The sequence below is a fragment of the Suillus subaureus genome (assembly GCF_016647635.1).
Source record: "Suillus subaureus strain MN1 chromosome Unknown BJ212scaffold_41, whole genome shotgun sequence".
In the NCBI taxonomy this organism is placed as follows: Eukaryota; Fungi; Basidiomycota; class Agaricomycetes; order Boletales; family Suillaceae; genus Suillus; species Suillus subaureus.
Window position 1 is genome coordinate 230912 of NW_024538597.1, and position 26813 is coordinate 257724.

Here is a 26813-nt window from a genome sequence, read left to right on the forward strand (position 1 = left end):
CATCGGTCCCTGGTGTGTTCACAGTCGACAAAGGTTTCCCCTTACATTGCATAGTAGCTGTGAGAAAAAGACATTCCAATAGGACGTGTGCAGATAAACCATGGTCCATGAAGCAAGTCGGACACCACTTCGCAAAAATCGACAGTCTCGAGGTCAAGCTGAAAAGAGAAGAGGACGGTATATCATCTAAGTTGGTATGTGTGACAGAGCTATGGAAAATATGACAACATCAATATAATCACGATCGAAGGGCATCCATATCTGCATTGTCCCGCAGAGTTTGCGTCCCGGTCAAATGTGAGTCATCTCCGTACTGAACAACAGTAGACCCAATTCTCCGTTGTTTCCCAGATCCAATCGTGCTGTATTCCACCACTGATAAGCTAGCATTAGGTATTCTCGGCGAAGCTCCTAATAGATCATCGGTGCACTCCAATACCCCGGTCGCTATCATGGACTTGAAAAATGAACTTATAAGCCATCCATGCGACGTAATTAGAATGTTCCGACATCTTTCGTCAGGATTGTCGACAAGGGATAAGATGTATGGAACAATCTCGCGATTATACCACCCGACGGATCGCTCGAGCATGGCTTCGTGGGATTCAAGGGAAGGTTCGCTTGGGTTCGCTGGTCCTTTGGTTCCTTGTAACTTCCCCATGAACTATGAGGAGACCCCACATAGCAGTGAGCTTCAAGATAACTGCCAGGGAGTTGCAACGCATACTTACCCTCTCTCTCAGAGCTTGATCTTTCACCAAGATGACATCGGGATGATGCTGCAGAATTATTTCAGCCGTCTGCATCAACATAACACGTTTTAGATTTGATCAACCTTGGTGCCTTTCAAGAAACCTAGAGATGTGTACCTTGGAAGCTCTTGAAAGATCGCTCGTAAAAGCTTTGTCGAAGTGGATTGCCTTCAACGCTTCTCCAGTCATAGCGGCCTGGGTTTCTCCTAGATCATTGAGCTGGGAATCAGCTTGGCCTTGAATGATTCTCGCGCGGTTCCACTCGGTCTCCCGTGTCGGATCACATATAAACGAGCGATTACCGTCATAATTACCCTAGTAGGCGCGAAATTCCTTCAGTTGAATTCAAGAAAACAATACCAAGGCAGGTCTCACCAGCAAAAGTGCAGCTATGCTCACCAGGGCAAGGCAGGCAAGCAACACAAACACGAACGTAATAGTCTCACCGGAATCATCCTATCTATGCATCACCCCACGAAAAGTTAAGAGTCAAAAATAATCATGCTAAGTGTACTAAACACCAAACAGCATCAAACATCTCTTTGCTTTATGCAATACCCCTAGTACTAGTAGCGTATGCCATTTAATTTCAAGTCAGAGCTGAGCGCTGAACGCTAATCCCGACTATAAATGAGAGACATTGGGAGTTTATTACAATAGTGCACGATGTTACAACATTACTACATAGGTACTTCCTCGACGATTTGACACTGTATGCATACTTCACTTGATTTCCGTCTAGAGCTCATCGCCAGCACTTTTTATCTTCTCCCCGCCCCGTTTGATACTTTCACCAGCACCTTTCACCTTCTCATCAAACTCCTCCTGTGCCCTCCTCTTAGCACACTCAGCATATTCGCCACCCTTGCCTTTTGCATCATCGCCCTTCTGAGAGCACCAATGCCACGCGCTATCCTTCTTGTCCTCCGCGTAAGCACGGGCATCACCAGCCTTCTCGGAAGTATGGAGCGAATGGCCACTCAGGAGCTAACGAGAAGTCAGTTTGAACGAGGAGGCAGTCGCATATAAACCTACCTCGAGTATTCTGGCCAATCTATCCTCCACTGCGCCTACGCTACTGTCGACAATCTCCTTTAGCTTTGTGAAGATTGTCTCAGCACGTTTAGATGTCTGGACCCAGCGGATGCGAGTCTCCTCTACGATAGATGAATACCAAATATAGTAAATGAGAGCGAGACACGTACGCAATAACCCGGGCCTATTCGTGGGGAGTGCAGCTTCGTTGACACCACACTCGCGAAGGTAAGCACGTAAGCGAGCGTCCGGCCACAAGAGATATGCAGCAGTGCGCGCGGAAACGTCGTTATATCTGGATAGGATATCAGGGTATTTCAAAGCGCGTCGGAGTAATGGTACGGACTGTTTGTTGATCAAGCTCACCAACTCATCACGCTTTTTCTGCGCAACGGTTCTATCATCAGTGTATCCGTGTTCAGAAAGCCATCGACGAATGTCTGAGTCATTCCAAGCGTCCCATACGCTGTCTGAGGCAGAAGCGTAGTTGTCCCTGTAAAGCGATGAGGATCTGGCAAAAGATGAAGGCGGACTACTTACTCAACCATCTTCACCAGTTCATCACGCTTCTTTTGTGCGTCACTCTTGAGGAGACCATGCTCGACGAGCCAAACCTTTAATTCGCTATCAGACCAAGTACTCCAAACCTTGTCGTGTGAGGAGTAATAATACTTCTTCATCTCTCCAAGCAAGGTGGAGCGCGATGCGGTATCGGAGGGTGAAAGAAGGTTGTGCGAGATCAGCCATTCGCGCTTGAGAACATGTCAAGATAATCCACACTCCTGAAGTACGTAGATACATACCAAATACGAGTCGCTCCAGGCGTTCCATACTGGCTCCACAGCCGTACGACAGTAGTTGTTAGCGAGCTTTGTGAGCTCGGTATGGGTGCTAGCCTTTCTAGCCTCAACTACTCCATGATCTTCGAGCCAAGATCTGAGACGATTATCATCCCAAGTTGAGTGGATGTAATCCTTGCCGTCGTCGAAAGCGCGACCAACATTCTGGGTAGCCTGAGCTACAATGCTGCTCGCGCTTTTAGATGCGTCATATAACGTATCCGTAGCATCGGAGTATGCCGAAGTGGCGGTTTCAGACGCAAGGGAAGAGTAATATGACGCAGCATCGGTATAGGAACGATATTTGTGTTTGGCAAGCAAAACAAGCTGTTCGCGGGGTCCAGAAGGCGCTACCACGCCATGCTCGAGCAGAAACGCTCTCAATTTGCTCTCGTCCCAGATGTCGAAAGAATCTTCTTTCAAGTCCTGGAATGCGTGCTGGGCATGAGTATATTTATCATAGCTCCATTGCCTGCTTGCGTCAGCGTAGGTACTAGACTGTTCAGCAAAAGATGGGGGTGTAGGGGTAGGAGAAGCCCAGTTTACTGCTACGAGGTCATGAAGCTGGGATTGATCAAAATGAGAGGGGACCTTGATGTGATGGTCTTCAAGCCAGGAACGTAACTCGGAATGGGACCATTTGTCGTATTCGGGGTCAGAGCCAAACCAGCTCGATGCGTATGCCGAACCAATGACAAGAATAACATAGACTGAAGACCTGAATCGCATGTTTGTGTTGAGGGAGAAAGGGAGGATACCGACAAAACCTGGTACTTATATAGGAGCTCGTGACGTCAGTTCATGACGTCATGTAACAGAAGGCTCCAACTAAGTAAGGTAGACTTCAATCCAGTCTAACCAGTCCACTGTGTCCATTCCCCATGCGATTCCACCGCCTACTCCCCATACTCCATCATGGACGTACGGTTAGAGGACTCCTGCCGGAAAAGACTGGGTCGCAGGCGGATCTGCAGGGAACGCAGTGATGTGGTACACGCGCATAATCATCGTAATAACAACACCCGGAATATCAGCGACGTCTTGCTGGAAGGCGTCGGTTTCGCTGGGAGGAACTGGAATAGAATCGGTCTGGGGCGCCGAGTCCATATCCCCAGCCAGCAGAAAGGCTCGTTGGCCTTCCGCCTCTTCTACGATGTCCACTTTCGCATGTTCTTCTACCGTCATGTTTGTCTGTTCGCTAGCAGACGTCGTGCTCGTGTCGATTTTAATTTCCTTGTTGCAGCACTGGATAGCTGAGAGTCGGGGGCCAGAGTTGAGGATATCGCACGTGCCCAGCCTTCGAACACTCCCGTCTGCACCTGTACTGGCTTTTTGCAGACCAAGGGATGAATCGCGCAGCACCTGCACCACGTTTCCGTGCCGCCTCCTGCCAGTCAGGATTTGGCTTGGAAAGAATGACAAGGCGGTCGTAGGGGCTTTGGTCTTTGGCTTTTTGCTATTTACACTAGGTGATCAAGTAGCACATGCGCCTCTTGTGAGCCGTAGAAATGTTGACAAGAGCGGAAGGAGACGCACCGCTGTGCACCAAACTTGTTGAAAGAAGTGATAAGCTCGTCCTTGAAGCGGTCGTCTTCTTCATCGCTAGAGTCAGGTTCATGTTTACACCCAACACCAGCAAACACGATCCCGCTCTCCTCTTCGTCGCTGGAATTCTCCCGAGAGCTGAGAGTACGAGGAGAACTTGTGAGTGGGGAACCAGAAGCAAAGCTTGCGGCACTAAAGTGGTGATGAGGGAGTGCTGAGAGTTTGAATTTGTCACTGGCCCTGTCGTCTCGGCTGATGGGGGTTTGAGGACAGTGAGTGACAGTTTGGATATTGTCGTGCAAGATACAGTAAACGTCGACCTCGGATCATGAGAGCATTTGAAGGACACTCGGGGGCATATCAACTGTGTTGATATTTCTGTGGACCTGTGATCCCTGCGAACATGTCCATGGTTGTGAGGGTATATTCCATATGGTCGTGTATGTCTGCCTGCCACTGCATCTCAATTCAGCCAAAACTTTTACAAAGGGGTGAAACAAGCCACGACGCACCAGGTATATGTTACCCCTTAACTTTCTCTCTCCTTTGCTCTTGGACCTCTTTCTCAGCAGGCGAGAGCAATGCAACATATCGGTCCTCGTCGTACCGCTGTAGCCCATAAATGACCGTCTTGAGCAGCCCAAGGGTCCGCTTATACATCAAATAATATGCATCAGTTCCAGAGCTGTCAACACAAACAGAAACGGACACCTTGAAACCACTTTCATACCTGGCTCCATCAACACATCGTATTTCAGCTGCAATATCTTGTCGTGAAATGCATCCACCACCTCAAGTGCAGAATCCGTGACGTGGTCGAGCAGACTTTGAACGAGCAGATTGGGGTCTGCAGATGCACGCAGCCCCGTGTCAAGCTGTCGAAGACGCGTCACGATGGGACCTGCGAAGTCGACGAAGTCGGACGGCATGACAGAGATCGCTATGCCTGTGCCAGGTAGAGTCAGCTATGATCATTCGAAATTGGGATACGGCTCAAACCAAGAGAAAAATACGCACAAAAGGCGGCATATGCGTTGAGATGAAAGCATATAATGACTCGATGGTGAATGTTGGCTCAAAATCGGGATATATGCACCGTAAATCATCATACACGTGGCACACCGGATGTGTACACCCCGATCGGCATGAATTGATACAAGTCAAGTAGGTCAAGGAGGAAGGACAGGATATGGCAGTAAATGAGTCCAGTGCTCACCATCTCAATAGAAAAATTGATATCGGGTGGCCGCAAACACATTCACGCGGCCTGCTTTTTTCAGATCAGTGAGAGTTATCTGAGCTTTCTCCGGGCGTTTTTGGGACTGTGCAGCGAGGACGTTACGATGAGTATGCCGTTGGTTTGGAACTGCATTGATTAAGAAGAGAGCAGAATGGAATAGAAAGCACTGTCGACAAAAGTGCAAGTCGAGATATGATGAATCGCGTTGCAAGTTGGAAAAAAAAAAGAAAATACAATAGAAAGTGGAGAAGTTGCGCTGGATTGTCCCCTGCAAGACATATGTAGTGTGATATGATATGCTGTAACATAACGGTACTTCATAGATCCTAAAACCGCCATCGATCGAACGCGAGTGATGATGAATACATGTTGTCGTTCAATCTGAGCGACGTTTTGAACCAAAAGCAAGTCGTCATAGGGGTTAAGAACCCAGATGTACAAACAAGAGTCAACAACGCGTTGCATTCGCGTCGTCAGTTCTGAAGTTCTACTCATTCATTTTGACTATCATGCATGCCACGACGTCTGCCAAGGTATGTCAAATTTCAAGTCAGGCTCGTACAATAAGTATGTTTAAATTTCTGTATAGAAGCAAAAGGAATACATCGATAAACTTCAGGCAGAAATCGATGTCCTACAGAAGAGGATAGGGTTGGAGTAGATAATCGAATCTGACGAAACGCGCTGACCTCTTGAACCAATCTATAGTGAGGACGAGAGCGCAGAGGCTATCGTATCAAAACACATAAACCTGTTGCACCGTTATAATGAAGCCAAGGACGCTACTCAGGTTTGGCCGCCATGTCCTTATATCCTGCAAGCTAACGCTCTACATCAAAGTTGTTGATAGGAAGGGTATTAAACTCTACGAGGTCCTTTAATGTTTCTATGAGATGCTCATATGCTGTTACAGCTCGCTGCCTTGAAGGAAACCACCGTCCGGCAAATTCATAACGACATGGACCTCTTGGATGATCAGTAACCTCTGCCCCTGCATCTTCAATAGCTGGCTGTCTTTCTGTCCCGCATACATTGTGTTTCAAGTTCCAACATAGCTGTATATCATGTTTGTAACAATGTCCAATACTTGAGCAATTCTTGCGTCCAGCGCACATTTTCGCTTCCCGCTCCATCGTCGCCCTGCATGGCATCAACACAAATGTTCCTGGTAGCTGGGTCGACCACCATTGAAAACAGCTTACATCCAATTCACCTATATTTGCGCAACGTGTTCATACACGTCCGTCATTGCTGCTCTCATTGCCAAGTGCATCCCCGGCCTCCACTTCCAACGGCCGAGGGTGAGAAACTCGGTCTTGAGTCGGGAGAAGTCGAGGCAAGCCTTGTCATACTCTTGATTTTCTGTCGTTCTAATAAGAGCCCAAATCGGTGAATTTGCGAACGACTACATCGTGACTTCATGGACTGGACAGCATTTGGCGACGGTATAGGTGCACACCGGCCCAGCGCCGCTGGTAACAGATACGACCAACCAGACCTCGCGCAACAGGATCAACGACAAAATTTACGCGCTGAAGAACCAAGTCCCGATAGTACTGATGAGAGTCTCTTGAGCTCCCCCAGGCCGACGAGACCTCTCCTTAATTGCAGATATATTTTAGCATCTTCCTTCGTCTGTCATTTCAGTTATTGCATGCACCTGTCTTTGCTCTCTTTCCTATCCCTATTTCACAGCACAATTGCTGGGAGGGACACATTGTTAACCTTCTTTACTTCACTTGGCTATGGCGCATCCCAAGAAGGGGGTGTATCCACATGATAGTACATATAGTCATTCAAACATCTACTACTGATGTCCTCACTACATCATGATATCACTACCCGTGCAGCCAAGACAGTCGTGCCTCATAATATTAGTATGGACAGATCAGCAGTCTAGTTATCTAGTACCGATATCCAGCCTACATTCTATTTTAAGGAAAGGAATGATAGCAATGAAATCGCCCTGCTGGTCCGGTGGTGGTGTCACTACAGCGTTAAAAATCAGGATCTCCAGGGGACATTTTGACCGTTCCAGAAACGCCTCCAACTCCTGATGAGGGGACGACAAAAATTCATAGCGAATCTCGAGGGTGCGCAACTTGGGGAGCGTGAGTGCATTGAACAGTACAGGGAGCGGGTTAGATTCAAAGTATCCGGGACAGATTATGCACAATGATTGAATATTTGCGTGTGCGAATCTCATGCACTGAACTCGAGGGGACATGTACGCTGGTTGACCTAAGATGAGCTCGCACGAGGAGAGGCTGGGACATAGAGCGAGGAAATGGAGCACATTTCGTGGACGAATTGCGATTTCGACGTGTGTCAGGTGGGCCCATACAGGATTGAGAGAAAGTAGACAGTCCGGGCCGAATGTCCGGTCTAGGATCTTGAGGCTACGCACAGTAGATGGCAGTTGAGAGAGAGATTGTGCAGTGGCTGAAGCATCGAACCAGTCGCCAAAGCATACGGTAAGCTCCTGAAGTGCTGCAGGGAGGTCTGTTAGCAAATATTCTGGTTCTACGTCGTTCCAGAATGTGATATCAAGAGATGAGACTTGGTTCATGTAAGGCTGAACAAGGCGTCGTAGTTTGGCCGTCCCACCTTTGGCGTAACCAGGGCAGAGTCGTAATGAGAGTGGACAGTCTTGTGATCGCTTGAGCCATGAATCATAGTAGAAAGCTGACCGCTTCCATTCTTTGCGGTCATCGTCAACGTAAAAAGAGAGTTTGCACCACAATTTGGCCGAGCCCATAGCAACATCCCTCCATTGTCGGCATACCCTGGCCAACTGCAAGGGTGACGGATCTGATTTGCGGCTCAAATAGTTGCTGTCCATGAGATAGTAGTCCAAAAATCCCGGATAAGACGTTATCTGGCAGGCGCCTGAGAGCCGATCCAAGTCCCTTGTCCAGGTTCGCCGATTCAGTAATGTGGTCCTGTTTGTCCACAAGCTGCTGGCCAAGGTCTTTTTCTTTATCCCTGACGGAATCAACGAGATCCAAAGCCTTGTGCGAGACCACAACCAACTCTTGATGTCGTTCGGTATTGATATCCTGGTCATGGAGCTCCAGGACAGAGCAATCAAGCTTTGGCTTCCTGCAATGCAGGGGACCGAGGCCTGGAATCTGGTCCATCGTCAATATGACATCAGATCATGCATCTGAAATAAACGATGAATAGACAGACTGGTATGACCACTCGTGAATTCATCTAAAATTGATGAGTATCATGACACACGAATACCTGTAATTTGCGGAATCGATCACTCACGATTTTTCGTGTTGTATCTGGGATGTTGAATCTTGAGTTGGCCGACATCTCCTTTACTGTCTGCATGTTACTTGCTAGAGCCGAGTGGAGAGAGAAGGTTGACTTAAGTATGTTCGAGGGGGACAAAGATCTTAGACAGTGAAATGAACAAAGCCATCCTTGTCGCTCCTTGCTGTTCTTTGTGTTAGGCAATACACCTGGAGTATAATTGATAATTGATAATCAACAAAACCTGGACCATGAAGTTGCGTTTTGGTTGGAGCGTTGTTAGCACTAGTACTATGTAGTACTTGCTAGCAAATCTGCATGGATTACATAATGTATGTTGCCGTGTCGGCACCCTTTCACAGATTTGTTACCAGCTGGCCAGCGTACTAACAATGGGGTTATCAGTCGACCAACGTTTTTAAGTTTTCAATGTTTTCCGGACTTTTCTCAACAACGGAAAAATGCCTCGCCAACGCAACTGTGAACTCAAGAGGACTCTCGGATCTCTCCCAATACTTCCACCTAGCCTGTGGCTATCTTCCTTCTGGACATCATTCGAGGTCTGGCTTGGGGAGACTTGATCCTGTTGTACTTGTATGTGGTGTACAAAATCTGCAGTGACTCTTTTGAAAAATCCCGGATCTTCATACAAGCCGCTACAAGTTTTGTCTACAACAATTCCTGCCTAGAGCTAGCTCTATCCAGTGATACATCTTCACTCCCAGAAAATCAACATTGATTACTTGCTCATTTACGGCAATTGAATCTCAATCCCGTCTGGCCTCATCACCTCGACCTGAGTCTGAGCGAAATGAAATGCGATCGTGGCTAGGATATTCAGTATCGAACAATTACTTGCAGCGCGAACAGCCGTCTCTTGCGGAATTCCAGCATGTATCCTGGACTGACCTCGAGCTCGGGTTGAAATCGAACATTGAACAGGTGGCGTTTACAGGCGAGAGTCTAGTGACGCTTTCTGCGTACCTGTGGTTGACCCGTGGGGGTCGAGCCCGCTTCTAGTAAGCGATGTTTGCGATTTAAGGCCATGCACGTGCACTGACGAATGACCCGGACGTTCGTTCATAAATTCACCCCAAACAGATCTTGGGACAATCCATGGCGAATCTGCAGCACCAAACGTTCTTCTGGGGCGATTTGTGTCCTGTCACTAGTGAGTCACTACCCGAAGAAAAATTCCTTCGAATTTCATGTACTTCAGGCTCGTCTGTTCTTTAGATACTAATACTTGCCTACATGACCTCTTAGTGGGTGATGAAACTAGAGGAGGTGAATAATATTGTGTCATTTCGATCACAAAAGAGTACTGATTCGTGTACATATCAAGGCATTTCTGTCGAAATATTCAACGCTAGGCAATGATTCATTGGACGGCTGACTTACCACCGCGCCGCTCTTTCCACTGCTTCCCGTATAACATCTACTTCACTGAGTTGTGGTGTCGTCATCTTTATGTGCACCTGCTGGAGTAACCTCATTCGATTCAGGCTGACTGACACTATTGCCCACTGTTATATTCTCATCTCTGGTCCCCTTCTTTATTGGCACCCTTCCTACGTAGGCAATATGGATTGACCAGGCGGAAGCGATGAGGATAACAACACCTATCACAGACTGGCACACGCCGAACTTGGGTAGTGGGCGGAAGCAAAGGTGCAAGCCGTTGAAAGTGTTAAGTACGCCCATGGTAGCTGGAATCACAAGAACGTCAGCAGCCGCTCTTCTGGTTTAGCACGAACAACTCACCATAACTATAAGTCGCATATGGAACTGGTCAGTCTGACAAGCGTTGAAGTTACCAATACAGGACGATGCATACTATGTTCTCCCCGCCCTGCCTAGTTTTCCGTCGCTTGGACTCAAGGCTTTACGCGAGTGTGTCTGCGCTTTCGAACTCCACTCGGAAATACTGCTTCCAGCCTGCTTTGGCGCCACCAGTCGAAGACAGCACCAATAGCATCCGACAAGAAACACGCATGTGAGAAAGACGGTCCTCGCCCCGAGCGTGTAGACAGCAACATAGCAGGCATATGGCTCCAGTATTGGAATGGTTGAGCCAAGATAGATGAAAATGACTGTGATGCTGGCTTGCAATTTCTAGGTCATCGTAATCGAGAAGAGATTGACAATGACATTCACCAGACGCTATTGATGATATTAGAACTGTCAAGCGGTAGTGGTCAGTTTCACGTCACAAATTTCCTTTCTACGATCTGATTGCTCACAGGACAAAGATACCAGCACCGATGACTTTCAACACTTTCTTGACAGTCAGCTTCTCAGTCAACGGTGGAGGCTCGGGCAAGTTTGACATGATACTTGTTCGATTGTACTGGTGAAGGTCAAAAATGGTGCCAGGATCGGGACTGAGTGACATACTTATAACCCACACAGGAAATACACGCCGCCATGCGATAATGATGTGAATACTATTCTAGTCATCATTAATGCGAATCCCACGATGAGTCACACGTTCGGGTACAACGAGAATATTCTACTGTCCCAGTGGCTGCAGTGACAGGCAGTGCCTCGTCTCGTCTGACAAAGTCTGTACCTTCACCTTCCTGCTCTTCACGCCTAAGATGCAAGTCGTAAATCCAATTGCTACCACCATATTTCACCTGTATGTCCACTATATTCAATGAGCTAACTCTAACTGGCGAGCTAAATTTTGATGCATGTAGCCTCCGCACCGCGGCAACGCTTTGGTGGGTATCTTCCATGGAGAACTGCAAACTATTTCTTGCGTGTAGTTTCTGACTTTGCAAATTCGCTGTAGCATGGGGATTATTTTCCTGCACCTCGCTCGTAGCGAGCCCAAGATCAAGTACTATGCATTCTATGCTGGAGCACACGCCATCGTGATGGGCGCTCTTGGGCTGCTCGCCTCAAGAAGCATTTATCGCAATGCTCTTGCGAAGAAGAATGAGGCAACGAAACCCCAGTCGAATGCGGAAACTGCGCACGAAATCACTGGGACGGAGGGCGTTTGGGAAGATGAGAAGCCTCGAGGAATTTCGGAGAATGCAGACTTGTTGGTCTGATTGATGCGCTGAACCTGTGCAGGTAGATACCAAGCAGGCACTCCATATATTGTAATGCAAGGCTTAATTTTCCTAGAAGATATCCTGCCACTTGTCGTTTCTGAAGTTCCTTTGAACTTCAGATCCAGATTGCAGCCAGAGAAGTTAGAACCCATACACGTAGTTGATTAATAGGAATCCTGATGGACCAATTATGTACAGTACGCCGGCTGAGATGAATGCAATGAGCAAAGCTGCGGCATTATCAATCACCTAAAAATCAGAGTCGCGTTAAACGGCGCTTTTGCCCTATAGCTTGGGACGGTGAGCGAATGCCCCACTTCATTCAAAATGAACGTAAGACATGTAATGACACGACACATTGTATAACTATCTGGAAAGGGGATCACAGGCTCCAGGTTAGATACCATTCTCGGGGTTCGGAGATTCGAATTCTACTAGCGAGTTGGCCGATCACTAGCAACTGGAGGCAGCATGCGTGATGACGGGAGTTAGTCATACGTTGATGATCCAAAAATGAAATTATGTTAGAGCGGTCGACAACTCACAAGAAACCAATGGCATTATTGTCGCTTTTCCGGGCCGTCTCTGCACCAAAAGGTCCGTGTTACTTGTCTGTTGGTATGAAACTTGTTGTCAAGTTCACACTTCGATTCGAAGGACAACATATCAAGGCAGAGTGATATGTATCAGTTGCGTTCTGCTGAGCCATCAAATATAAAACTTTGAGAACAAAGTCTAGGGGTCATAACATGCTAGAAGGCTGAGCAAATTGGGTTCGACTCGGAGCGCTCGAGAGGTAAAAACTCCTGGAAAATATAATCAGGCAAATGCCATCGATTTCGTTCCTAGTGACTATGACGTTACACGTACTAATTGTATCGTTGTAAACCTTTGGCCATGGCCAAATTGCAGACGTAAAGTTCAACCACGCACCGAGGTAGACGTTGACGTTGGCTCAGACTCCCGCGCTCTTCTTCCCTCTAACAGTTTTCCCGCGGGAAACAACCAATTTGTTGCCCGTGTACTATGTAATTCGTGCTCTTCTGGTCCTACTCGGCAGCCGCAAATATTGGCAGGCGTCACCTCTGAGTCTTTATCCCTGTTCTCGAATTCCCATTCCATGGAATTATGGAAAAGCTCTACCGGCCATTGGGCGGTATCACTCGTACCATGGTCCTGCAGTTGCACACAGTACCACATAAAGGACGTCAACCTCAAAGTGCCTCCAAGTAGAGTAGGTGTGTTGGGACGGTTTCATGCGTCTGATTCTGAATAATCATCCTAGTTTCATCACCTTTCCGATAGCATTTCCATCGTGATGGCCTTCATCTTTCCTCCATTTTCGACTCGCATCCAAGTTCCGTTTATCAATCATGTGGCTTGCATCCCATCCTCTAATAGGGAATCAGCTCCACTTGCCTACACTGTCACCACTAGTAAGGTTGGCTCTTCGGCTGCAACTATGTAGTCGTCATAACGGGTGCTCATCTTTTGGGGACAACAACTGACGCCGACATAGACCAATTCATCAAACGTGATGAACCTTACTAGATCCGAACCATAACATTTGTATCATGTCACGAGCATTCACGCGATACTCAAGCCCTGCAGTGTTTGCGTGCTTAACGTCACCATTCATGCTCGCTCCGCAGGTAATGCGAGTGAACCCCTGAATACTCAGGAATAGTGGCATTTTCCGAGCGCTTCGCGAGGCACGCACCCTTCCACTCCGGTGCTTCATTGTGAGCGGAACCCTGAGTGGTGACACATTCTGAAGCGTAGGGAGAGCTAAATTTAAATACAACGTTAAGATTTCGTTAGCTCCACCCTCCGACTTACCACTCCCTTTCTCTTGCCACCCTCTATGTACCCCTCCTGCGCGAATTAGCCAGCTCTGACATGGTTTGTTCACTGGATATCTTTGTTCAAACACTGAGATATACCTAGTACATACGGCCTCACGACAGAAGCTCGATCGTAAGATCACCAGCCTAGTTCTCTTCTATGTAGCCAGACCATAATAATGATCGTTCCTTCCCGATTGTGGCTCCGCCTGTTTACCGTAATCAGTACATAACGACCACGAGGATAGAACGCGTGTTTGGCAATTGTCATGCTCTCTCACGTCAATTTACCACACGACGACTTTGTCGACAAAAGGTGCGAATGGCAAGATTCTGTAACTCTGTATCAGATTTTATGTCGATAAGACACATCCTCTCCTTAATGGTGACGTTTTCAAGGAACTGGAGGATCGGTCCCTCAGGGCTCCTCTCGTTTCTGGTGGAATGTTACTTATGGTACATACGTCGTAAGTGATCAGTTCGGATCCGGGTGATAGCAAATATACTAGACTGTGACTGTCTTCGTCATCATGAAGGCCTTCAATTCACAATTGCGCTCGTTCCTGCTGATTCATGTTTCGGCCGCACACTGCACACTGGTATGGTTGGGCTGGGATTTCAGTGCTATACATGTACTACCCATCTCGATGCACACCTTCAACAAACACGGATCAAAGTTCTTGTATCCTGGAATTTGGCCGGAAAGGCGCCGCTCTTGAGTGCATGATATGAGGACTACTTTTTTGGATGTCAGGCTGATCATGATAGGGCATCCTACCCGAGGTAGCCTGAAAGGGGTCACAACGGCACATAACCAACTGCATTCATCCGGACAGTTACAGTTCGGTTGCATCATGATCTTATCTTTGGCGGTAGAACGGAGAGCACAGCGAGAGTTGAATGCGGACTTCTTCGGGTGACTATCAGTGAATCGATATACTGGCGCCTCAATGCACGTAGCCAGGTACCGACTGGTACTGAGCTGACCCTAGAAAATAGTGCGAGCCGTGACGTGGGAGGTTATAGGGGGCCATGCGTCAACCCCATGGGCATCTTCAAGAAGCTGGAAGACCAGTTCCTGCTTAAAACCGAATGGAATGGACTGCTAAATGTGTGCGAAACATGTTCCACCAACCAACCATGTCTTAGTCGTACATCGTATGAGAGGACGTTTGATGCTGGTAAGAACCTGCCTAAAGTGTGTGAGACTTCTGCTACAAGGTGCACTCGGGCAGCGGTTATGTTCTTTAGAGATGTCAGAAGTCATGGCAAATACCGCGCAAGCGTTTGACTGCGGTTGAATCCAAGGGACGCCGGGACGACAAGGTTGAGGCTCCGCATCATTTTCCTCAGTGATCGCAAGTTTCAGGTGACGTTTATTTCGTGATTTTTCTCCACAGGCAAAAAAGGCGCATGGCGGAGGATGGCAGGTATGTTGATCAGGGTCCAGGAATGATTACTCCACCGAGAAGATCACTCTCTTCACCTAAGCTGGCAGTTATTCACCACGCTAGCCTGTTTAAGATATTAAGATACAGAAGCACGCACCTCTTGGATAGAACTGATTCCGACTGAGGCACGACGCCATATTCGGCGAGTGACGCTCATGGGATATATGGGAAGATCACATATGGGTCAAATACAGAGCATTTCAACTCAACTTCTTTCATGTGCTGCAGAGCCAGTCATAAAGTGACACGTCATGTCCTTTGCGATCCTTCTTGGACTTGTGCAGTTGAGAATATACGTGTCCGTTGCGGAGACATCAGGCAGTGTACGAGAAAGCTCAAAATAGCTTCGAAGAGAAGAACAAGAGGGAGAAAAGCGGCGAGTGGCCAGGCCGCCAAGGAACCGGGAAGTCAGAATATCGGTGAAGTCGTGTCCCAAACAAGGCGGAAAATAAGAACATCTGTCAGACTGAAGTAGATATTGTTGGTAGTTGTTGGTTACTGTCGGGAAACCAAAGTCTATCTTACCGAGCCTTACTGAGAGCAACACATGTATTAAGTAGACGTAGAGCAATATTGGGGGGGCAGCGAAGGGCTCGGCATGATAGTGTATTCGGAAATGATTCTGTGTGAGATCTTCGATAGTAACTCGAGACGTTAGCAGAATTGAATTCATGTAGAACTCATATCCGAAAGTTAGGCTAGATAACATAGCCGAAAAGCAGGCACTTGGCGACCAGTGTTCTGATACACGTTTGAGGGCTGATTCCATCGTACTCGGACAACAGCACGCGGTAGCCGGTGTGCACAGCGGTGGCCCTGAAAGATGTCAGCCGCTATCAAATTATGTTCAGGGCGTAACAGGAAGATATGACGACGTCGACAGAGACACCATATTATAATGTTGGCACTAGAGATCGATTGAACCTTCCAATGTCGTGTAAGGAGAAAGTTGTGATAAAGATAGTATGGTACTATGTCGCGGAGTTGGGCGACATTACCCGGATCAAATTACATAATTTAATCATCAGCCACACAAAGAAAGAAAAAAACAAAGCTTGACCAAATCCACACCAAATACATAGCACCGTCCATATCCATTAGTTCTCTTAAAAAGTTCATCTCTCACCATGCTGTTTTCCTGCTAACATCCTGTTGGCGACCTTTGCTCGTCGGTTCCGACGTCGAGCTCGAGCTTATTCTTAGACTTTGTGCTATTCTATAGTGACATGCATACCCCCTCATCCTCAACATCCCGCCCTCGTCCTATTCTAAAGAATCAACAAACAACTCCGAACTATGGTCGTGTCGTTAGCTCACCAGAACGACTTCATGTTGTTCACTTCCCCCCATCCCCGGCTTTGACTCGAACCTATTTGGCATACCCCTCTTCTACCTATGACCGTTCTCCCATTGTTGTGGCACCAAATACATGTGCTCTACCTGAGCGCGGGTGCCCGGGACGTACTTATACCCTGGACGAGGAACGTCCAGTGAGCTCGTCATCTCCTTCGAAACCTTCACAGCACGGCATTCACCTTCATCCTCGTGCCGTATTCAATCATCAATCTCAAGTTTCGCCCTCAAATCTGGGCGGCATTGATGATGGGTCGCAATCCACTCTTTGGCGCAACTCCCCAACACAGCCTCCTTTGATTCCCGACCTCTCTTCTGGGTCGGACGAGAGTGATGGTTCTTCCTCAGATTCATATAACGCTTCCTTAAAACCTGCTCCGTCAATACCATGGCCCCCCCGTGCTCTAGGGGATCCTAATGGTTATATAATGACACCGTCATACGATCATCCTAATCATAGCCCCAAAGTTCACTCGACTCTACCATTCCTCCCTTATCCTCCTTCTCCTAACGACGAGCATAAAGTTCGCCGTCAGAGACAGAAGGACCGTCCATGGGAACGAGAGCGAGGAAGCAAATATGGAGCATATGCCATGGACGATGAACCACGCAACAAACCCAGTCACACGTCCTATGCGCTATATGGAGGCTTTTCATCTTCCGCTCTTGACGGATCGGACGAGAGTTGTTTGGGAGGATTTTGACAATGAATGACTATGCAGTGAGGCAGGTGCATGCCAACATTACGACTTTAGGTACTCGTATACCGCCCGTTACCCATGATAATGGCACTTAGATTTTTCCTGTTGTACTCTGTACTCAAGTATTCAAATTGATATCTATTGCAGGAGCGTTGGGGAATGAAATACATCTGTATAAGTAACTGCAAATTTGCTGTTGTCTGAATTCATCACATCCAACCCAGCCTTTCCATGGACCACCCTGATACGTTCCCGAACTCGTCAGGCTTGTTGCAAACGCGCTGATTTCTTTCGAGCCCGTTGATGATCTGCACATCTACTTCTGACAGGTTCAAGATCTGAAAAAATTAACGTCCCACCACTATTATATGATAATGTCTGTCAAGACTTGCCTGGCAATTCTCCTTCTGTCGTCCAGCATCCGCGCTCTTCGGAATAACTACGACGCCTCTACCCACGTGCCACGAAAGGATAACTTGCGTAGGGGTGGCTCCATAGTGGGTGGCTATCTCACCCACCGTCGGATCTTTACGTACAATTGCATAACCTACATACCAAAGTGAGGTTATGACTACATGCTTGAGGAATCCTTCAACTGACCTGTCGGAGCATATGCTGTTACAGTAATACCCTTCTCTTTGCAATAAGCCAACAGCTCATTCTGTGCCAGATATGGGTGCATCCTAATGCCAAGGTAAAGTTTCGTCTCCCAATAGGTCATATTTACGCAATGCTCACTCGACTTGAAGCATAGCCGGCATTACTTTAGCAGTCTTGAATAATTCTTCCATCCTGTGAACGTCATTTAGAGAGCAGCCTTCACCCACACAAAGATACTTACGTCTTGATGGAGAAATTGCTGAGTCCGATTGCTTTAACCTTCCCACTGGCGAGGACCTTCTCCATTTCGGCCCAGGTATCGTTGAAGTTGCCTGTTTCATCCAGTTTAATCTGACCATCGGGGTTTCGCGGCCTAGGTTCGTTCTCTGCACGTGTACGCACCACTCGGTAAAAATCATTCTATGAATACAGCATTTCTTACCGTCATACGCCACGCTGTGAGGCCAATGTACCAGGTACTACAGCGGTACCATCATCAGAAGGCACTATTATCTTGGCAATGAGCTGAGGTTCACGTACAAGGTCAAAATAGTCTAGCCCCGCGTTCTTCAAGCTCTGATCGATAGACCATTGCACGCGTTTGGTGTGGTTCCAACTGATAGAAGCCAAAAATGGTCTAAACACGGCGAAGAGAAACGGCGGAAACAGACTTACGGAAGCTTCGTGGTAATGAAGAGCTCTTCACGGGGAATCCCAGAAGCCTTGATTGCATCTCCAACAGGTTTCTCTGTTCCGTATATCCATGCTGTGTCAATGTGTCTGTAACCGGCTTGCAAGGCAGTAAGGACCCAAGGAGTCGCTTTAGCTTGTTCAATAGGATCTCTGCTAGTAAATACCCCAAGACCTATATTTTTATAAGTGCCTGCATGTCAAAGCTCCCTCCGGCAAGAGCTGGGCTTACCCACAATGGGAATCTTGGCCCCTGTGTTCAAGGTCAACGTTTTCGTTAGCCATTCAGACATGTTGAGGTGGATTCAAGTTAATGTTGACTGAGCTTCACAAATACCCGGAGAGCCATGGGATGCTCAAGGCGTCCCGCAGTGACAATACTCCGAGCGGCCCGGCACAACTATCATCACAGGACCAGCTTTTGGGATTGTCCGCGGGGCCTACCCAACGGGAGACAACAACTATGGCACTTACAGCAGGGACAAATGAAATCTATCAGCTCAAATGGAACACAAGTCATTCCAGCGTAATTCCAAATCTACCTCAAAGTTTTGCTTCTGTTTGAAGCACTCTTTCTTGCCATCCCAAGCGATCGAAAGTCCACCCAAACACCTTTCCCTGCTTATCAGGCAGTATACATAGCCTTCTATTCTTGTCCAACGCATCAACCCGTCTTGCATCCTCTTCATGTAGCTCAATCACCTGTCAACGCGCCATTAGAGAGGGAAGCTGGGAACTCCCATCTCTAAACTTACTTTCAAATTCTCTTCTTGCCTGCTGACATTCTCACTTTTCACAACGAGGCCTGTCCCGCGTCCGATGTGCCATGATAGGATAATCTGTGTTGGAGTAACGTTGTACTTTTTTGCCAGTGCCACGATGATCGGATCTTCGCGAACAACGGCATAACCTGCACGTTGTGATCAATAATCATATCGTCACTGATGAGTACAATATGAATTCTCCGACCCACCAGTGGCAGCGTAGGCGACAACCGCTATACCTTTATCCTTGCACCACTGCAAAAGCTCATTCTGAGCCAGATATGGATGTAATCTGTGTCGCGGAATCAGCTTGATGTCCGACCGCAGTTCTCGGCTCCTATACCGTAAATACGCAGCACAGCACTTACTCGATTTGCAAAACAGCGGGCGTGACTTTGGCCGTCTTTAAAAGCCGTTCCAACCTGCCATACGAGAGCAAACGTCATGTGAGCCAGTCATTCCAATTTAGGACGGAAAAATCAGATTTCGGTCCTACGTTTTTATCGAGAAGTTGCAGACGCCAATCGATTTGACTTTACCGCTGGCAAGAACTTTTTCCATCTCCTTCCAGGTATCATTAAAATCAGATGTTTCATCAAGCATCATCGACCCATCCGCGTTCAATGGGATGGGGTTATTATCTATGGAGCATCATCAGCGCTGATAAATTAATTAAATACATGATAATTTCAAAAACTCACTTTTGTAAACCACAACTTGAGGCCAGTGAACGAGATACTGTATCGAGTTACACAGCTATCCAGGGGGAAGCTGATATTTTGGCTTACCAGATCAAAGTAGTCGAGTCCGGTGCGTTTCAGGCTTTTGTCTAGGGACTCACGTACGCGTTTGGTGTGATGGAAACTATCAAGTTGATCAGACCGCAGTTGATTCATTCACTACGAGCGCTAGGTAACAAAGTGACTCACGGAAGCTTTGTGGTGATGTAGAGGTCTTTCCTAGGTATACCAGATTGCCTAATGGCTTCACCGACAGCGCCCTCGGTGCCTGCATCCGCATGGGCTGTCACAAACTTAGCTCGAAATATGCATTTTCGGACATACCGTACAATGCTGCTGTGTCGATATGCCTGTACCCTGCTTCAAGCGCAGTCAACAGCCAAGGAGACGTTCGTGCTAACTCTTTGGGGTCAGTCCCTACCCATGATCCGAGTGCTAGAAACATCGGTTCATATAGAATTATGACACATCAGGTGTGTCCATGAGCGCACCAATGCATGGCATAGTTACCCCGTTGTTCAACTGCAGTGATTTCATTGAATCAAGATCACTTCAAGCAATTTGAAGATGGATCGTGTGTGTTGTTGGGAGGTACGAAAGGGTGCGAACGTGGCGGTCCAATTGCCACGCAGTCTGGTCCAATACGGAGCGCTACATATGGCATAGCGGGGAAGACCAATGCTTGATCAAGGTTCAAGTTCAACGTTACACTTACCAGGGACGCCTGCTTACGTGAAGTGGAAACTGGTCCAAAATTTCCGCATAAACCGCGCAGCAATGGTGCCATCCATATTCAAATGTAAGTAATTCTGGGGGGTAGGATGGTAACAAGTCGAAATGCAAGCACTCATCAGTATCATGCCATACCTAATGGCTGTGGCGACAAAGGGACGTAGAACCAAATCATAAGCGCTGTTCCTCTAAACACAATTAATAGAGGGTGCACGACACTACACAGAGTTCAAAGTCAAAGACACCAATACACGATCTTTTTCTTTCTCGCTGACAGATGACGCGTCAACTTCCCCTAAACCGAGCCGAGCTTTAGTTTCTGCATCAAGGTTGGACGTAGGTCCATGATAATGTCGATGCGCGCTGGACGGTCGTGATTGTGAGATTGTTGAACATACACCGTTGAATGAACAACTCACCTGAGAACATACCACACCCTAGCCCGACGACATGCGACAATTAGTTACTCTAAACTTGAAACAGAACTTATTCGTGCCCACCCACTAAGAAAAACAACTCCGACGGTGATTACGGACGCATAATTCATGTTAATCTTCGTGACAGGGAATACCGTGGGCAGCGAGAAAATGACGCAGACAAAAAGCGTCCAGCTTATGCAAGTAACATTTGCTGCCCAACCGAGGAGACCTGGTCCCATGTAGAACGGTCCTGGGCGGAAATTCACGTCCGGATGATTTGCGTAGAGGCGACGCCTAGAAGTTTGCCTTTGGTCAACCAAGCGATAAGAACGACAAAACCTTCTCACAAGAATATCGGAATAATGTAACTCAAATCGAGCGCAATAGCAGTAAGTGCAAAGATGGCATTCGCGGCAATTGGTGAGGCTAGATCGAGGAAACCTGGAATGATGGCCAAGATAGTAGTAAGCCAGATGGCGCGCAGGGGTGTTCTAGTAGAATTTGCTATATGACCGAAGTATCCGTTGTCGGGGAAACCTGAGGGTCTGGTTAGGACATGTAATATTTCCTAGACACTGTTGCTTGCCATGATCACGGCTGAAAGCATAGACAGTACGAGAGCATGCCTGCAGTGCCGTTTGTGCAACGAAGAACGCTGTGAGGCATACGAAGCTCTTATTATACAATCAGCCTGATCCACTACGTATCAAATAAAGAGAATAGCTACCCAAAGGAAGAGCGCTACAGGTGTGCCCATGCGCAAAGCCATTATCTGTGGCGTAGTGAGCTCATTCGCTTACACTCCATGATTCGTGCCATACCTGCAAGAATGCAGATTCAGATACTCCTGGCAGATTTTCTCTGATTGTATTCATGAGAAGTGGTGGGGATAGATAACGTGTGGAAACTTACATTGGACCTGAACACAGCATGAGGACGACGTTCAATAGCCATCCCAATATCCCGGTCCCGATGACTGGAATTCGTTTGATACTATTACGAATTGTCCAAAGATCGAAGCTTACCAGCAATGAATATCGCAGCAGGGGCTGGAAGGCAAGGCATGAGGACTCCACAATAGACGCTCTGCAGTGATCCAACATACCTGCGTACGCAGCACGACGAACTTCTTCGCTGAGATTGAAGATGCATCAACTGAGCACCAAGCGTTCATGAAGAGTACATACGAAATATGAGCAGTCGCGTCATAATCCTGTCACACCGTTCCAGTCTACATCGACTTTTGAAAACTGTCTAATCTTACCGTCATCTAATTATATTTTGAGGTAAGTAAAAGTTATGACTGATAACCTTGTCACGTACTGTCCATTGTACACTTAATAAACCCAGCAAGAAAGCGATGCCACTATTCCAACCCCCCGTTTGATTTATAATTCCTTGACTTCCAAACACGTAGGTCGCTGGATGCATCTCTGAACGAGGTGTGGTCGCTAGCAAAACAATGATGATAACGACAGTTGTACCGAGGTTCACGAACACGAAGCCTCTGGTAGCGAAGGCCAGGTACCGTGTCGCCAACGAGTTCAAGAGTCCATGGACAATGAGAAGGCCAGCAAACAATCCAACCGTCTTCCCTTGTGTCAGCTGAAATGTCGGAGAAGATATTGACACTGCGCCCCATATCATGTTTGCGAGTCCGAACTCTGTTGATGATATTCCCGCGACCTGACCAAGGATATTCAACCAACCTACGATCCAGCCTACGATGGCGCGATGGGACTTCGGACAGAGTTGAGCTGACGCCGTATATAGCCCCCCGCATGTAGGAAATGCAGACACTATCTCTGCGATGCTGGACCCAAGAGTGAAGCACATACATGATCCAAGTAACCAGCACCATGTAACCTGGGATTGAAGTTCTTTCAACGCCTTAGTGAGAAGTGACCTTAAGTTATGACGTACGGAAGTAGGACCTCCAAGTAACAGTGGCGTGTTGAGAGTGGTTGCGATACTTGAACACAATCCCTGTAATTGAAATCTGAAATGAGTTTGGGGCCATAGAATGGACAGAACACACCATGATACTGAATGCAAAGCTGATAGTTGCAAGATTCGAAAACTCGCGCCGGAAGGAAGGCTTGTACCCAAGGGCCTCCAGGCGGTGGTCGTCATCATCAGTTGTGTCGGACATTGGAGCCTCGCGTAGATGCAGAAACCGACCAACTTGAAGTGTAGAATGAACGAGCCTTAATGAACCTCCGGCTTACTCGGTGGTGATGTGGGCTCCATATGCATGATGCCACGGTAGCGCTAGCCTAGCCTAGCCTGCCATCCGATAAGGTGAAATTTGATTGTCATGTGCAATATTACGCATACACAATCAAAATCTAAGGATTGTATTGCAACGCGTGACAGCTGGCGGCCCTCAAGTTACCCCGACAACTCCACATAACTCCGAGTCAGCTGAATTCAAGCTTGGCTGGAGCTCTTGATAGAAGTAAAAGTAACTGCCTACTTCCTTCGTCTGCTCAATGCTAGGCGGGGACCTTGACAGACCCAATGCGCACTGATATAAGGCAGTTCGGTATAAATAAGTGGGTGTAGAGTGGAGTATACGTAATAGGGCTGTGCCTGCCTCTGACAGACGGAAGCTGGTGTGCATAATTCATGACCATTCTTTCGTTATTTTATTCATCATAATATAGGCACACATTCTACTAGCTACATCAGTCAATGACTACTCTCTCTCTGGGCCCTCTGCGAAGCATGTCGATGTTTAATGGGTGCACCGGCAGCGAAGGAGCTACGACTTGTCTGAAGACGTAGCATCAAAGTTATCACTGATTAAGCGGCCATGTCGTCAATCACACAAGCCAGAGACATATTGATCAAAGCAAATAATATTTTCCTCACTTCAAGTTCACTCTCCCGTTCATCTGCATCAGGAATATCGAGATACACACTCCACCGCCTGTAATGTTGACCAGCATCCAAACCCTACTGCTGGTCGCCTGCAGGTCCTGCTTGGTCCTGCCAGATTTCGTCACGAGATCTCTTTGCTCGACATCACTAGGGAGTGATCGCAGACTTGATGGGAACTTGCAACCGCGCCACCAAACCACCTACCAGCCTACTCGGTCGCGTGCAGTACCAGGGAGACTAGCAGTGCCATAGGACTGAATCAGCCGCACAGGGTACCAAGACGAGTAAGAACCCCTTTGCCAGCACTACAAGGGTCCAATCAACTTTGGACGGAACTAGAAGAACCAACTCCACTTTCACAGCAAAGTTATACACTGAAACAGGGCTCGCCACTCTTGTTTGGCTGGAGGTAGGAACATGTACATTGCCTTGCAATTCACGGAATCCCTGATATGCCCCATCGTGTACTCAAGGGCGGGTTGACTTCACCAGTCTCGCCACTCAGCATGTCAGGTGACAATTAGAAGATGTGTTCGAGGAAGACGGACTCGTCATCGTGCTTGCACCAAATTTTGCTAGATTACTGGTGCAGTACCACTGGGTATGATGGAAGCTCTTTAAATTTGTGACAACTCGAATTCCAAATCCGTTTGATCGTACTCGGTGAAGTCCGATGTAGGAGCCGTTGTCGGTGAGTGGCGATCAAGTTTCCATAGGTCAAGTTGCATTCGAGTTGCAAGAAGAGCCTGTGCCACGATCTGTGACCTAAAAGCAATGAGCATGCACGAACTTCTCGTTGAAGACATCTCACGCTTCAAGCGCTGGGCCATAATCGCCCTGTAGAACCAAAAGGTTATTTTGCGAATCGAGAATGTCTAGGCATTAAGGATACATACCGGAACAAAGCAGATCGTAACGATATTGGTTGCGGTGAATACTATAAAACATCAGTGTGCGTATCAACGTTGTTACATTTGCTCACATAGCCCAGCAAGGATATAGCCTACGCTGTATTGTGCCATCAATGTTAAAAGCCGGCAACGTGTGGCACGGTAGTATCTGATCATTCTGTAAAAGGTGAGACCAACAATCTCTGCGCAAGAGTTGTAGCTTTAGTTTTAATATCCAGGTTGGGCCATGAACGACGGACCAATTTCAAGGAGTAACAAAAGGATATAGGGCGCGAGAATGAACATGGGTGATACCGAAGTATGGGAGTAACAACCTGGTGTGACTGCAAGAGTCCTGCTCCAGACATAAATAGTGGCGTTCAAATTGAAAAGACGTACAATTAGCCGTCTTCAATTGTAGCCCGCATGCCAGTACTAATATTATTATCCCACCGAAAAAAGCCTAATGAGAGTTGAAAGCAAGGAAGTTAAAAGGCTGTCTTGGGTGGGGGTACTCACCAAATACAATACAAACAGCGCTATTCGAACACGTCGATCACAGTTCCATAACGCATATGTCCGAAGGACAAAGACACCTAGGTATATGCCGACTTTAGTGATATTCATCCGATAAAATGTATCCCTTACACTCCGCACATAGCAAAACGATCCCAAGGAACACTATCATCATGTCGGCGGGCGAGTACTAAGATCATGGAGACTCCGCGCACTAACATATGCTACTTTCAGCAAGCCCCGGGCAACCCTCGAACCATCGTAAGTCAAACTTTCCTGTGTTTCTTAGTGGCACGCATACCTCAATGCTCGGTGAGAGGAGCACTGCGAACAATATCTCGTTTAGTGAGTTGTAAGAACAAGACAGCGGCCGGCGTACGTCGAGTGTGCAAGGCGCATATCACAAAGGGTGTATAACGACATCCAAGGAATAGTCCTTTTGTCAGTGTCATTTCAGAGCCCAAGAGGTAGTCAAGCTGTTGGAGTTCTGAACCAACCGCCCCATTATATGAGATACATCGCGTACCTCGTCGCCCAGGTTAGTCACGAAATCGTACACCTAGTCCGAGTGTACGGTGTTGTCATTCGTTCCACTCTGGCAACATCACAGGATAACGCACTACAATCGTTATAAGGACGACTTTTAGCAAGTTTTATAAGCATGGTGAGCTGTCCAAGATAGAATAACTCACTAAAGACATTCTGTGGGCACATTAAGGGCCGTCAGTTGGGGTACCACAAGAAAGATGAAAGCCCTCGAACGACATTGACATTTATACCTTGAGGTGGCAGCAGTGCAGCTCGAGCAGAGGGAGCGTGATGACTACTATTCATGAGGATAGAATGAGTGTAGTACGCTGCACTCGTAAGAGACCTTTATCTACAACATTCAGCCTGCAGGGCTGAACGTTGAGGTGTAACTTCTCCGTGTACGGAACAATAACTTACGATTTGCCAGACACGGCACGGTTGGTCGTCACGTAATATGTGTGGTCATGCATGGGCCTAAGTGTGCGATTTGCCGGGCTTGATCAGATAAATCAAGCTTGACGCGGATCAGGGTGAGTTAACAATGTCAAAGCGGGCCATGGATGACTGAACATAGTTATGCATATCAGTATTTTTCAGGAACGCTCTTACCTGGCAGGCTTGACGCGGGAGCCAGTAATTAAGTTCAGTCTCAAAGTATGTCAGTTACGTTGGGTGAACTTGTCAATTTGAAATGCAAGCACGAGACTTCAACTTGATATTCCTTGAATTCACTAGGCTAGTATCCATGGATTAAGTTACGGCAATGTGTATTCAAAGCTTTTTCTTATGGGACACAATTCTGATGGACATTTTAATCAGATAGGAACATGTACAGTACATCGCCCTGCGATCCATGCAAATTGCAATCGCCGATATGCTCTATCGTGTACTCACTTAAGGGCGGGTTGACTTCACCAGTCTGACCACTCAGCCTGTCAGGTGACAATCAGAAGATATGT

General features: G+C 47.4%; 14 protein-coding genes across 14 annotated transcripts; 5 read left to right on the plus strand and 9 right to left on the minus strand.

Moving 5' to 3' along the window:
* Positions 1-25: 25 nt before the first annotated feature.
* BJ212DRAFT_1385675 (histidine phosphatase superfamily) lies at positions 26-1241 on the minus strand. The gene is made up of 5 exons (XM_041336808.1): positions 1128-1241; positions 1055-1067; positions 870-1019; positions 732-800; positions 26-664 (listed from the first exon to the last, which is right to left on the minus strand). Exons 2-5 carry the CDS (start codon positions 1058-1060, stop codon positions 239-241), a joined length of 651 nt encoding a protein of 216 aa, XP_041188286.1. The 5' UTR covers positions 1061-1067; positions 1128-1241; the 3' UTR covers positions 26-238.
* Positions 1242-1395: 154 nt separating this feature from the next.
* BJ212DRAFT_1385678 (uncharacterized protein) lies at positions 1396-3701 on the minus strand. The gene is made up of 6 exons (XM_041336809.1): positions 2591-3701; positions 2328-2539; positions 2134-2280; positions 1958-2082; positions 1788-1909; positions 1396-1739 (listed from the first exon to the last, which is right to left on the minus strand). The coding sequence occupies exons 1-6, from the start codon at positions 3353-3355 to the stop codon at positions 1491-1493; spliced, it is 1620 nt and encodes a 539-aa protein (XP_041188287.1). The 5' UTR covers positions 3356-3701; the 3' UTR covers positions 1396-1490.
* On the plus strand, positions 3702-4824 carry BJ212DRAFT_1385679 (uncharacterized protein). The gene is made up of 3 exons (XM_041336810.1): positions 3702-4091; positions 4163-4627; positions 4684-4824. Exons 1-2 carry the CDS (start codon positions 3780-3782, stop codon positions 4373-4375), a joined length of 525 nt encoding a protein of 174 aa, XP_041188288.1. The 5' UTR covers positions 3702-3779; the 3' UTR covers positions 4376-4627; positions 4684-4824.
* BJ212DRAFT_727786 (uncharacterized protein) lies at positions 4358-5340 on the minus strand. Its single transcript, XM_041343930.1, has 4 exons — positions 5189-5340; positions 4883-5117; positions 4684-4822; positions 4358-4627 (listed from the first exon to the last, which is right to left on the minus strand). The coding sequence occupies exons 2-4, from the start codon at positions 5098-5100 to the stop codon at positions 4532-4534; spliced, it is 453 nt and encodes a 150-aa protein (XP_041188289.1). The 5' UTR covers positions 5101-5117; positions 5189-5340; the 3' UTR covers positions 4358-4531.
* A 522-nt stretch (positions 5341-5862) lies between these two features.
* BJ212DRAFT_1385683 (uncharacterized protein) lies at positions 5863-6663 on the plus strand. The gene is made up of 5 exons (XM_041336811.1): positions 5863-5944; positions 6001-6062; positions 6120-6201; positions 6252-6266; positions 6325-6663. The coding sequence occupies exons 1-5, from the start codon at positions 5921-5923 to the stop codon at positions 6391-6393; spliced, it is 252 nt and encodes an 83-aa protein (XP_041188290.1). The 5' UTR covers positions 5863-5920; the 3' UTR covers positions 6394-6663.
* A 570-nt stretch (positions 6664-7233) lies between these two features.
* On the minus strand, positions 7234-8943 carry BJ212DRAFT_1385688 (uncharacterized protein). Its single transcript, XM_041336812.1, has 2 exons — positions 8285-8943; positions 7234-8205 (listed from the first exon to the last, which is right to left on the minus strand). The coding sequence occupies exons 1-2, from the start codon at positions 8549-8551 to the stop codon at positions 7312-7314; spliced, it is 1161 nt and encodes a 386-aa protein (XP_041188291.1). The 5' UTR covers positions 8552-8943; the 3' UTR covers positions 7234-7311.
* An 848-nt stretch (positions 8944-9791) lies between these two features.
* Positions 9792-11737, plus strand: BJ212DRAFT_1303291 (uncharacterized protein; the record flags this gene model as incomplete). Its single annotated transcript, XM_041333394.1, has 11 exons — positions 9792-9846; positions 9912-9940; positions 10255-10369; positions 10481-10568; positions 10613-10743; positions 10795-10872; positions 10965-11028; positions 11088-11171; positions 11200-11316; positions 11378-11401; positions 11473-11737. The coding sequence occupies 11 exons, from the start codon at positions 9792-9794 to the stop codon at positions 11735-11737; spliced, it is 1050 nt and encodes a 349-aa protein (XP_041188292.1).
* A 297-nt stretch (positions 11738-12034) lies between these two features.
* BJ212DRAFT_1590301 (uncharacterized protein) lies at positions 12035-13641 on the minus strand (the record flags this gene model as incomplete). The annotated part of the gene is made up of 8 exons (XM_041342483.1): positions 12035-12200; positions 12286-12546; positions 12611-12629; positions 12674-12916; positions 13035-13134; positions 13164-13287; positions 13461-13511; positions 13611-13641. 7 exons carry the CDS (start codon positions 13639-13641, stop codon positions 12476-12478), a joined length of 639 nt encoding a protein of 212 aa, XP_041188293.1. The 3' UTR covers positions 12035-12200; positions 12286-12475.
* Positions 13642-15079: 1438 nt separating this feature from the next.
* BJ212DRAFT_1385715 (uncharacterized protein) lies at positions 15080-16093 on the plus strand. The gene is made up of 2 exons (XM_041336813.1): positions 15080-15501; positions 15561-16093. The coding sequence occupies exons 1-2, from the start codon at positions 15253-15255 to the stop codon at positions 15663-15665; spliced, it is 354 nt and encodes a 117-aa protein (XP_041188294.1). The 5' UTR covers positions 15080-15252; the 3' UTR covers positions 15666-16093.
* Positions 16094-17260, plus strand: BJ212DRAFT_1385716 (uncharacterized protein). The gene has a single exon (XM_041336814.1). It carries the CDS (start codon positions 16262-16264, stop codon positions 17090-17092), a length of 831 nt encoding a protein of 276 aa, XP_041188295.1. The 5' UTR covers positions 16094-16261; the 3' UTR covers positions 17093-17260.
* Positions 17261-18785, minus strand: BJ212DRAFT_1385722 (reductase AKOR2). Its single transcript, XM_041336815.1, has 9 exons — positions 18612-18785; positions 18365-18554; positions 18230-18305; positions 18132-18168; positions 17931-18075; positions 17828-17881; positions 17690-17772; positions 17482-17636; positions 17261-17427 (listed from the first exon to the last, which is right to left on the minus strand). The coding sequence occupies exons 1-9, from the start codon at positions 18670-18672 to the stop codon at positions 17299-17301; spliced, it is 930 nt and encodes a 309-aa protein (XP_041188296.1). The 5' UTR covers positions 18673-18785; the 3' UTR covers positions 17261-17298.
* Positions 18786-20639, minus strand: BJ212DRAFT_1385728 (NADP-dependent oxidoreductase domain-containing protein). Its single transcript, XM_041336816.1, has 10 exons — positions 20375-20639; positions 20208-20318; positions 20073-20151; positions 19932-20007; positions 19845-19881; positions 19640-19784; positions 19512-19565; positions 19353-19435; positions 19135-19289; positions 18786-19081 (listed from the first exon to the last, which is right to left on the minus strand). Exons 1-10 carry the CDS (start codon positions 20418-20420, stop codon positions 18923-18925), a joined length of 945 nt encoding a protein of 314 aa, XP_041188297.1. The 5' UTR covers positions 20421-20639; the 3' UTR covers positions 18786-18922.
* Positions 20640-20833: 194 nt separating this feature from the next.
* On the minus strand, positions 20834-23186 carry BJ212DRAFT_1281602 (amino acid/polyamine transporter I; the record flags this gene model as incomplete). Its single annotated transcript, XM_041331628.1, has 14 exons — positions 20834-20978; positions 21035-21052; positions 21116-21328; positions 21382-21571; positions 21609-21708; positions 21762-21806; positions 21856-21895; positions 21947-22010; positions 22060-22083; positions 22140-22168; positions 22222-22247; positions 22346-22900; positions 22958-23020; positions 23073-23186. 14 exons carry the CDS (start codon positions 23184-23186, stop codon positions 20834-20836), a joined length of 1626 nt encoding a protein of 541 aa, XP_041188298.1.
* Positions 23187-24295: 1109 nt separating this feature from the next.
* BJ212DRAFT_728278 (uncharacterized protein) lies at positions 24296-25963 on the minus strand. The gene is made up of 12 exons (XM_041343931.1): positions 25850-25963; positions 25703-25799; positions 25625-25647; positions 25543-25573; positions 25456-25488; positions 25327-25403; positions 25207-25270; positions 25068-25151; positions 24900-25010; positions 24814-24854; positions 24729-24754; positions 24296-24682 (listed from the first exon to the last, which is right to left on the minus strand). Exons 2-12 carry the CDS (start codon positions 25773-25775, stop codon positions 24535-24537), a joined length of 711 nt encoding a protein of 236 aa, XP_041188299.1. The 5' UTR covers positions 25776-25799; positions 25850-25963; the 3' UTR covers positions 24296-24534.
* Positions 25964-26813: the final 850 nt, after the last annotated feature.